At 41.9% G+C, this 10536-nt stretch overlaps 1 protein-coding gene across 1 annotated transcript in view; it reads left to right on the top strand.

The window, feature by feature from the left end:
* Nucleotides 1-223: 223 nt before the first annotated feature.
* The window catches only part of MAMDC2 (MAM domain containing 2), a 223208-nt gene continuing 212895 nt past the window's right edge, over nucleotides 224-10536 (top strand). The window contains exons 1-2 of the mRNA XM_036737380.1: nucleotides 224-560; nucleotides 968-1081. Of these exons, the coding sequence (XP_036593275.1) occupies nucleotides 527-560; nucleotides 968-1081 (148 nt within the window). The 5' untranslated portion in view covers nucleotides 224-526. The remainder of the gene's footprint in view (nucleotides 561-967; nucleotides 1082-10536) is intronic.

Genomic DNA, 10536 nt, shown 5'->3' with positions numbered 1-10536 from the left:
TCCAGTAAGTACTGGGTCTCCTTGTAGTCTTGCCTCCTGGATCGTCCCTTCAGATTCAAATACCAGAGCCAAGGGCCTTCACCCTGACCTGCCCCTTCTCCTCTCCCAGTTTCTCCTTAGCCAGCCTCCAGCTGTCTCCTCCCTCCCCAGCCCCCAGCTTCGCTGAGGACCAGCTGTGCAGCAGGGTGAACTCCACTCAGGACTCCAGCTCCGTAGCGGCTGTTGCAGCCTCGCCGCTAGTGACCCGCCTTCGGTAACCTCCAGCTTCACGCTGAGCCACACAGAGCTGAGATCCAAAGTTGGGTTCTTCTAGAAATTCACTCTGCCGCCTCTCCAGGCGACGATTTCAACATCCCCCCCACCCCCAGGGCTGCACAGTCGCGTTCCCCTCCTACTCCCCCTGTCCTGCCACCCCTGATTCCCAACCCTCCCTCTCCCCCTTCCACTCAAACCCATCCCGTTGCAGTGGGCTGTCAGCTTGAAGTCTGAGAGCTGCATCTTTCCAACTCCTCCCAGAAGGGCGACTATGCTCCTGTGGGGTGTCCTCCTGGCCGTGCAAGGTAAGGGTCAGGACTAGGAGTAAGCGCACTCTAAACTTTGCCCCACTCGAGGCTGCCCCCAATGCCGCCCACCGCTCTGGGAAGCGTTGCCTACGGGCGTGCACTGCTGGGAGCCCATGCTCTCCTTGGAGCGAGCCAGGCTCTGCTGGGCTGGCAACACAGCGAACCTGAGCGTGCGATGCCCTGTACTCTTCTTCCCTTGCATCTTGCTCTCCGTCCCGTCTTGGCTAATAGGGGAAGAGGTGGGGGGGCAGAAGGGGGGAAAGGGCACTCTCAAGGCTCCAATGCACCCCTCTCTCTCCCATGCTTTCCCTCCACCTACCCTAGCTTGCATGTAGTCACCTCTGCTTAAAGTTTGGGTGAGTGTTCCCAGGGAGCATGTACTGAAACTTTCTTTGTACCGGCAGCGCTGCAGTTTGCCAGAGCTGTGGAGCTCCCTGCTGGCTCTTGTGCCTTTGAAGACAGCACTTGTGGCTTTGACTCAATATTTACATTTTTGCCATGGATTTTAAATGAGGAAGGTAAGGATGGTCTTGCCTTTCTGGTTTTGACTTTTTCAGGTTTTTTTGATCTAATGTTAGATATGTTAGTTTTTTCTCCACAGAGGAAAATAAATCGGAGGTATCTGATTTCTTAAACATGACATGAAGAGCAAAAATCAGACAGTAAAATGATGAAATCATCAGTTTACTTTCCCTCTCCATAAAAAAAATAGTTTTAAAAGCTGCACACAATCTTAAAGTCATGTTGTGTTTATACTGTAAAGAATGCTGGACTGAAAGTTGGAAGATCTTAGTTCAAATCTCAACTAGCCTCCTTGTCATGTGACCTTGAGCAAGTTACTAAACTCTGAATCTTAATTTCTTCATCTTTAAAACTGGAGGAAATTGTTAGATTAGATGCCTTTTTAAAGGTCCATTACAACACAAAATCCTATTTTTTTTTGTCTGATAGAGTGAGGTAGCATGAGCTAGTGAAAACTGAGATCAACTGGAAGGATCTAGATAGACTCTGATGCCACTCCATCTCTAACAAGCCTCCTTGGGCTTTGTTTTCCACAGTGGAAAGGGTTCTAGATTTGAAATCAGAGATCACAGGTTCAAATTCTGTATTTGACACATTAATACCCCTGTGATCTTAAGCAAATCACTTAACACTCTGGGCCTCAAAATCCTTACCTTTAAAATAAGGAGATTGAACTACATGCTTCTAAGGGTTTTCCCAGCTCTAAATCTTTGATTCTATGTGTGATAAGTCTAAGATCTAGGAACTTAAGTTGATATTTTGCTCCTTAATAAATGTCAAAAAAAGGTTATCATCCTTTCTTGGTTGTGAAATAAGGAACTCTCTAGTTTGATATGGAGCTTCTTCCTTTTCTTTTCTCTTTTTACTTTCCTCTCTTCTTTGGCCTATTCAGGCTAGGAATATAATAAGAGGACAAATTACCTAATATTTCCCAACTCCTTTGTTTCCAGGTCCAAAACTTACCAGAATGTAATTGCATGGGAGAATGTTGAATCCACAAAAGACCAGTTTGAAAATCCAAGCTAGCCTTGCTGAGTTGACAGCTGAGTAGCCTGCCTGGTTAGCTGAGAAAACAAGATGGTCTTGGTGACTTTTTCTATGCCTACATTTCCTATTTTATGGTTATCAAAGAGTATGCTCAATGGGCACTGGAAATGAGTAGTTCAGGGCTAACTCATTGACCCTTGTTGGATTTTGAGGTCACTTTGACCCCATGCATCTTGTATACCTCCCCCTAACATTGTGACCGGTAAAGCATTGAGAAAATCAGTGTCAGAGATGACCTGACCTGGTGACAGCACTGAATTTGGAATCAGAAATGGAGCCACACCTAGGACAGAATAAACAGGGCTTTGTCCCAGGGCACTGACATGCGGCAAGGGGCATATTTCCTATCCATCATGATCTTGCGGTAACTTCTGTCCTTGCATCTTTTCTCTCAGTCCTCTGGAAACATAGCAGACAACTGGTCCACAGGGCTCTCTAGGAATCATAGAATCATAGCAGTGGAGTCAGAAAGGACCTCAGAAGCCATCTAATGATAGCATTAATAACAATTACTGAGACTTATGTAGGGTTTTGTTTACATGATTTCGTTTGATTTTCACAACTGTGCTATCATTTTTATTTTACAAATGAGGAAACTAAAACCTAAAGAAGTTAAGTGACTTGCCCAAGATGACTGGGTTTGAATCCAGGTTTTCTGACTCCAGAGCCAATATTCATCAATGTTGGGATGAGCTCTCTTTTCCTTGTGTGACAACACCCAACGTGGAACTGTTCTCTGAATCCCTTCCCCAACACACACTGTTGAATTTGTCCCAACTCTAGTTTTGGCTAGTTAGATCTCTGATCAAGAGTTCCTAGATATGTCATTACTATCTTTCTGCTTTTAATTTCTTCACCTGTAAAATGAGAGGACTGAATTAGATCATCTAAGTTCCCTTCTGGCTCTAGAGTTCTATGAACCAAAATTGATGCTATAGTATTATCATTTTAGATTTATTTTCTAGATAATAAGTGTGTTCTCCCTACACATGTTGTCCGTTTTACCAAGGAAGAAAAAAACCCAAACAAAACTGTTTTCTTAAAAAATCATTTCATGAAAATGTGCTTTCTTCCCTTCTTTGCAGAGGTGGGGGACTATGGATGTGGCACACTGAATATACTGCCAGAACTGACTGATGTGTTGATTAGTTTCACTGAATTGCTTTTTTCCTCTTTCTTTTTTATTCTTTATGAAAAGGAATCGTTCAGTGGGTAGAGGAGGGGAGAGGAGTATGTTTGGAAATGGAGATGTAATAACAAAAGAGGTAAATACAAATGAAAGAAAATTAATTAAATTAAAAATAAAAATGCCATCTCCAAGTCAAAGATGGAAAGGGAACACTCAGCACTTTTGTAGGGATGGTAATTTAGCTCCACAGTTAACCTCTGATTCAGTTTACAACCCACAAGTCTTATGGGATCACCACAACATTTCAATAAGCTATGACTTTTAGAAACCCTACTTCCTTTCCAAGGCTGACAGGAAGGCTTCTGCTGAGCTGGCACAGAGGCAGTAAGAGTGGCAGTTGCACAGTAGGGAGGGATACCTTCAGGGGAGGCATCAAGATGCATATAGAGAAGTTGAACATAGTTTAATACTATATTGGACAGACCGTTCTTTCCCCCCTTCTTTCTAACGACAAACAGCCACTGCTTTCTGACTGGGGTGGGGGGAGAAGGGAAGGGCTAGCTTGGCTGGGGGGAAGTTACTCATTTTACTTGCTGCTTGCCAGAGCTACAGCTATGGAAGTTATGCCATTACAAATCTAGTTTTCAAAAAGGTTTAAAACTTGGATAGAGATGTTTACTCAAGTAAGGAAGTTAGGTAGGTGTGTGCCTGCTGCTCCAGGGGACAGTTCTTTCACTCTTTCCATTCTAAATTCTATTTCTAGGTAACTTGGTCACGATAAAAGTATCTTAGGCTGAAATTCAGTGTACATATTGTAGAGCTTCTCTGCTGTTTTGTAACAAAATCCTCTTGAAATTGGTTTCACCCACTTCAATTTGTTGGGTATTAAAAAGGTTTACTTGAGATACCTTTGCCCTTTGGTAGATGGGGTAGGGGTGTGCGAAATACCATTCTACAGGGGTCACAGAGGATGTTACCACAAAAGCACAACTGGAGGAATTAGAGAAGGGTATAGTTATTTAAGTGTGATTTTTTAGAGAAGGAGGGGGAGAGGACCCCATCCAAAAATACCCCCTTACAGTCTGAAATTGCATTCATTCCTTTGGGCTAAGGTTTCTATCTCCAGAAATCCCCTGTTAAAATATCCCTACCCTTGGGAGGTATATTAAGCATTAATACCATGTATCAGATTAATTTCTAATAGGAATGGGCCAACCTGCATAGGTAAATTTTAACAGGAAAAAGACACACAGGTGAGATTCTGCTGTAGGGCTGGGGCAGGGTCAAGTGGTGGGAAACAAAGAATACCTGGGAAGCGAGGGAAAGCACCACCCATGAGGAAAGGAATGCGTATGTTAGAAGCAGGACACTCAAAATAAATTTTGCCTTTTTCACAGTTTTGCCTAGGGCCAGCTCTGAGGCATATTTTTTTTTGCTTGTGCCCCTTGAGAATGTTTCACATGGTACTTACCATCATGGGTGTGTGTGTGTGTGTGTGTGTGTGTGTGTGTGTGTGTGTGTGTGTGTAGGGGAAACACGGTACCATTTGGTTAACCTTAATATTTAAATTTTCTTATCAATAAGAACAAACTACATTTATTTAATGATTTAAGGCTTTACAAAGAACTTTCTTCCCAGCGTCCTTGCCACATAAATAACACAGGAATTAGCCTTACTTTTTAGATAAGGAAACTAAAGTCTGTAGAGGTAAAGGGACTTGTCCAAGGTGACCCTGCAGGATGTCGTCAGAACTGAAACTTGAACCTGGGTCATAGGCTAGTAGACTGAGTATTGACTGAGGTGGAATTTGAACCCAGGTCCTCTGATTCTAGAGTCAGTGATTTTTTCACTGTACCATTCTGCTGAATCTGGTGTCCAGTGCCCTCTTCACTAGAACCACAAAAATTCTTATTTGTTCATTAATTCAAAAGATGCTGCTGAGATTTAGGAAGTCTTCAGAACAGGGGTGGGCAAGCTAGGTGGTACAGTGGATAGATCACTGGGATTAGAATCCAGAAGATTCATCTTCCTGGATTTAAATCTGGCCTTAGATACTTACTAGCTGTGTGACCCTGGGCAAGTCACTTATCTCTGTTTGCCTCAGTTTCCTCATCTGTAAAATGAGCTAGCAGAGTAAATGGCAAACCGCTCTAGTACCTTTGCCAAGAAGAGCCCAAATCGGGTCACAAAGAATCAGAAACGACTGAACAACAACAACAACAAAGGACAGTGGTACTTTGCTTTTAAAAAAGCTTCTCTTCTTCACCGCTAGTTTCCAGGGTTTAAGATTCCTAAAGACAGTAGAGCAAGGAAGCCTAATGTTTGAAGCCCACAATTCCAAGTATTTAACAGATGCTCAGAATTGCTTTTGGCCCTACTGTAATCATAGGCTGGGCTTGACCATTTGTGATGTAAGCTATCTTCCAGCGTCTCTTTATGAGGAAACGCTCTGTGGACTTGAGGAGAGGAGCAGAGACAAAATGGGCATAGAGTTTCACAATTAGAATTTGGAACTTTGAATTATACCAAGGGGGAGGGAGAGATTGAAAAGATGTCAGGTAAAGAGAGAAAAGGAAAGTGAAAATCTTCATTATGATTAAGGGATTTTTAGTGCATAAGGAATCGGGTTTTGAGAAAATGCTTAATGCTAGAAATTGCTTGCTTACTGGAGATGGGATTGTGGCAAAGCTTCTTATAAAAGAATGGCTAGTCTGACCCAAAGAGGATAATAGTGATTCAAATGCCTTTAAATACAGCATGGGAATGCAGGCTATTGAATATAGGCTAACAAAGAGGTAGAAAATTTAAAATCTGCTAAGAGCACATTGTAAGTGCAGAAACAGGATTGTGGGACATTTCTTTTTTTCCTTTTCTTCTCCTACATTGCATTTTCTCTCTTTTGGATGTTTTCTCTGTCTTGGACATCAGTTTCACCTCTGCAGTTAGTCACATACCAATTATTATTAACAATGATAAATCTCGACTGGTGTTTTCTTTAAACTGAGCTATAGCTAGAAACTTGACTCACCGATTATATGCCACAAGGGGGGCCTTATTTTGGGGGCTGATTGTTATCTTGTGTTCCCTACACCTCAGGGCCCTTTCCTGGTTTCTGCAGTGCCCAGTTCCCCACACTGTCCCAGGAATGTCTCCTGGAAATTACTTGGAACAATTGCCATTCCAATAGATGGTGACTGTTGTAACCTGCTTTTGCTCTTGGCATGGAGTCAAAGCTGTCATTTATTTTGCTTTTATGGGCATCTCGGGCAGAAGCTCAACTGTCACTATGTTTAAAAGTCGGTGTCTAACAGAAATCTACAGCTTCCCTTGTGTGTGTATTTCAGAGAGGCAGTTGTCCTGAGGAATCCAGCCAAGTTATTTCTGCATACCACATAGCATTTTGTTCCACTGCCACTGCTATTATTAATGCTTTGCCATGGCATCATTCTAGTAGTCTCCATCCCCCATCCCCAACCACAGCACAGTAGTACATCTAGCCTGGGGTCAACTTGGACCCTCTCCAAGGGGTTTTAGTTACTACGGAAACCTCATTAGTGACATGATCTTACCTGTAATGTAGAACTATTCCATAGATCCTGAATATGGCTTTTAAAAAACTCTTAGGGATCCTTTAGGCTGTCAGGAGCACAAAATAATACCTTTTGGGCTATGAAGAACTTACTCCTATGCTGGACAAAAAGATTTTGGGGGCAGAAATTCAAGGGAGGATTATAGGAAGTGTCCGCAAGGATTGTGTATGATGTGAGTACAGCCTGCCATTACTGAAGCAGCTGGAATAGAAATAAGAGAATTAGCAGACCATGTAGGCAAGTCACCCAACCTCACAGAGCCTTGGTTTCCTTACCCATAAAACCATAGGATCATAGATTTAGAGCTAGAAGACACCTTAGAAGATCCTTTAGTCCAACCCTTTAATTTTACAGAAAGAGAAACTGAGGTCCATCAAAGTTATATGGGTTGTCCATGTTCATGCTAATGGTATGTAGCAGAGCTCATATTTGAACTCAGTTCCTCTGATGGAAGATTTCCAACTCTTTTCCACTTGCAAGCTCATGGACAAGCCTAGGGAATGAAGCACTGTAGAAACCAAGAAAGGGCTTTCAGCTGTGGAGAGGGATAGGATGACTGTCAGCATGCAGAACAAAGAGGAAGAATATGAAACCAAAAAGAAGTTACAAAAACGAACACATTATTGAAGTATTCTTAACTAACTGCTCTCTAATATAGTGAGGAGATTCATGAACTAGAAATTCACACTCTAGTCCTGGCCTAGCTTCCTACCAGCTGGGTAGGAGATCCAGGGTGTGAGGAATTGTGCTAAGGAAAGAATAACAAGTACTATGGGTGTAAGGAGGCATGAGCCTAAGGCAGCCATATGTGGCCTCCAGGCCGAAGTTTCCCCAGCCCTTTCCTAAGGTATAAGGAGACTGGATCAGCATACTGGATCAGCAACACAGGCCAAGTAACTAGGGAAATGGAGGCACAGGCCAAAGAGTGGGACCACAAGGAGTTTGGATCTTTCCAAGAAGTCTGGGTGATAGGAATAAGGCAATAGTAGCAAGAGCTAATGTTGGTATTGAACCAATTACATTCTAAGACAAGGACTTTTTAAATGAGGGGGTTCTGAGCCTTTCATTGTGTTGTGGGTCCCTTTGGTAGTCTGGTGAAGCCTGTGGATTAATAAGAATAATATTTTTGAATCCATAAAATAAAATGAATAGGATTAGAAAGGAAACAAATTATGCTGAAATACAATGATAAAAAATAATTTAAGTCCACAGACATCAGATTGCTTTAGATGTTTCCTGGTGTCAGAGATGAGAATGGCCTGAGCCTGTAAGTGAGTCATGGAGGAGGAGGGTGTGATTAAAGGGGTGGATTGGGTAGAAGGTGGAAGATGGAACAAGTAGATATATACAGGTATAAAACTGGAATAAGGTAATAGGAAACTAAACAATTCCTGACTATTAGAAGACAAGGAAACAAAAATTCGTACAAGGAAGGGACTGTGTTGGAAGATGTGACTAAAATATTAGAATTCCAAGTATCATATATTGCCTTATCTTCCAATTCTTCCTTCCTTCCTTCAGGGAGGGATGTTTGGGGTGAAGAACTTCCCTGGTACTCCACAAATTACACCCTGTAATTAACTATCCATGCTCTTGTTGTTCTGTAATATATGACCTTCCTGCATGGCCCTGTGGACCATAGCATGCTGATGCTATCCATGGGGTTTTCTTGGCAGAGATACCTGGAATGGTTTGCCATTTTCTTCTCCAATGGATTAAGGCAAACAGAGGTCAAGTGACTTGCCCTGGGTCGCATATCTAGGAAGTGTCTGAGGCTGGATTTGAACTCAGGAAGATGACTTTTCCTGACTCCAGGCCCAGTGCTCTATCCACTGTGTCACCTAGCTGCCCACTAAAAGTGTACGAATGAAGAAAGTAGGAGATCAGAGAGGTGAGGCAACTTAACCCACCTGTTACCCAACTATTAAGTTTTAGAAGTGGGATTGGATCTCAAGTCTCTGCTGACTTCTAATCCATAATTTTTTTCTACTATACTCAACTTCCTCTACCCTTGGAACAAGCTTTTTTGCGCACTAACTTCGTTCATGATTTTGTAGAGAAGGTTTCCAATGAAATTGGGACAGCCAAAACAATTTGATTTTTGTTTTTTGTATCTTATAAATTAAAAACAACTAACCAGGAATGGAGGAAATGGAGTCATAAGGAGGTACAGTATGGTGAATGGCATGCTTACACACACACACACACACACACACACACACACACACACACACACATACACACAAAATCACTTTTTCCTTTTTTTCCCCAAAGGAAAAAAGTACTAAGGAGCATAATTTAGTCAACAAAAATACCATAAAATTCTCTATTATCCAAGATGATTGGGAATGTGGTGTTCTGGTTAAATAGCTTTGTTAGAGTTATAGTACATGGAGGACTAGTTTCCAGAAAAGTTAGGATACAACATGTGCTTAACAATAAAAAAAGTGTACTAAAGATAGTTCAGTCTTTGATGACTCAGAAAATGTGGAAGAATTGCTTTGGTTTATGTAGCTCAGGATTCTCTCCCTAATGGTGATTCCCAGGGAAAGTGCATGGTTGCCTCCTACCTGTCAACCTACAGGATTATAGAATTGAGAGCTCGAATAAACCTTAGAGGTTATCTGGTCCAATCCAATCATTTCCCGTGTTGGCCAAAGAAGTGATATGACATGATCAAGGTTACGTGATAGTAAATAAAAACACCAGGACTTAAGTCTATACTCTCTGACTCCAAATCAACTCTTTGTCTACACCTTGCTACCTCTCAAATTTCAAAAGATGATAATCATCATTGTATTGGAGTTGTAGATGATGTATGATGTTGAGCTGAATCCTTATGTCCCCTTAAAGCTACTCTTTCTCTTTGTCTTTTTTTAAATGAAAACAAACCAGCAAGAATCATTTTTCTTGTTAAAAATTCTATGAGATCTTTTCTTTTTACAATGCTTTCATTTCTAAAAATTTCCCTCCTTTCTTCATCCCCACTGGGTGAGTCATCCCTTGCTACATAGAATAATAAAGAAATCGGGGGAGGGGAGGGGAAGAAAGCAAGAACCACTATCCTTTATACATAGGAGGGAAGGTATTTGGGTTAGAAGGACAGAGTTGAGAAGTCTGACAATCCCACTCTACCTGCAAGACTGACCACGGTGGATATAGGTATGCTGTCAAGGAATTTGTGGGCTTTTTTTTTTCTTCTATGGTCTCTGAAGTTGTGAGCTCTGAAGAAAATGCATTATAGGTGGTAGAGCCACCGCCATCTCTGTAGTAAATGGAGCTAGTACAAAGGAAGAGGGCCAAAGAAAGGTTTGTACCTTCCTGAGAGAGAAACTTTTTTTTCCAAAATCTACTTTGGAGCCCCCAGAATTTGAAAATTCTGCCATTCACTCTGATATTCCTGGTGATTGCAGTGAAGGGCACTGATGAGGTAAATGATAGGCTTTAGGGATTGCCATTTTATTATTGTTTCCATGGCAAAGGCTGAAATTTGCTCATAGAAAGCATTTTCACAATGGAGCTGCCCTGCCCTTCAACCCCATATTCACCTTCAACAGCAGTATTGGGAGGAGGTTGTAACTTGACTTAAAAATAGTTTGGGAGCCTCAGGGAGTATTCCGAACCTCTCAGTTCACCTATCCCTACTATGCGATATTTAGTGAGTACATGGGAAAATGTGTCTTCT

The sequence above is a fragment of the Trichosurus vulpecula genome, chromosome 9 (assembly GCF_011100635.1).
Source record: "Trichosurus vulpecula isolate mTriVul1 chromosome 9, mTriVul1.pri, whole genome shotgun sequence".
Taxonomy (NCBI): Eukaryota; Metazoa; Chordata; class Mammalia; order Diprotodontia; family Phalangeridae; genus Trichosurus; species Trichosurus vulpecula.
Note: the sequence above shows the minus strand (reverse complement) of the source record. Positions and strands in the feature narration are given on the sequence as shown.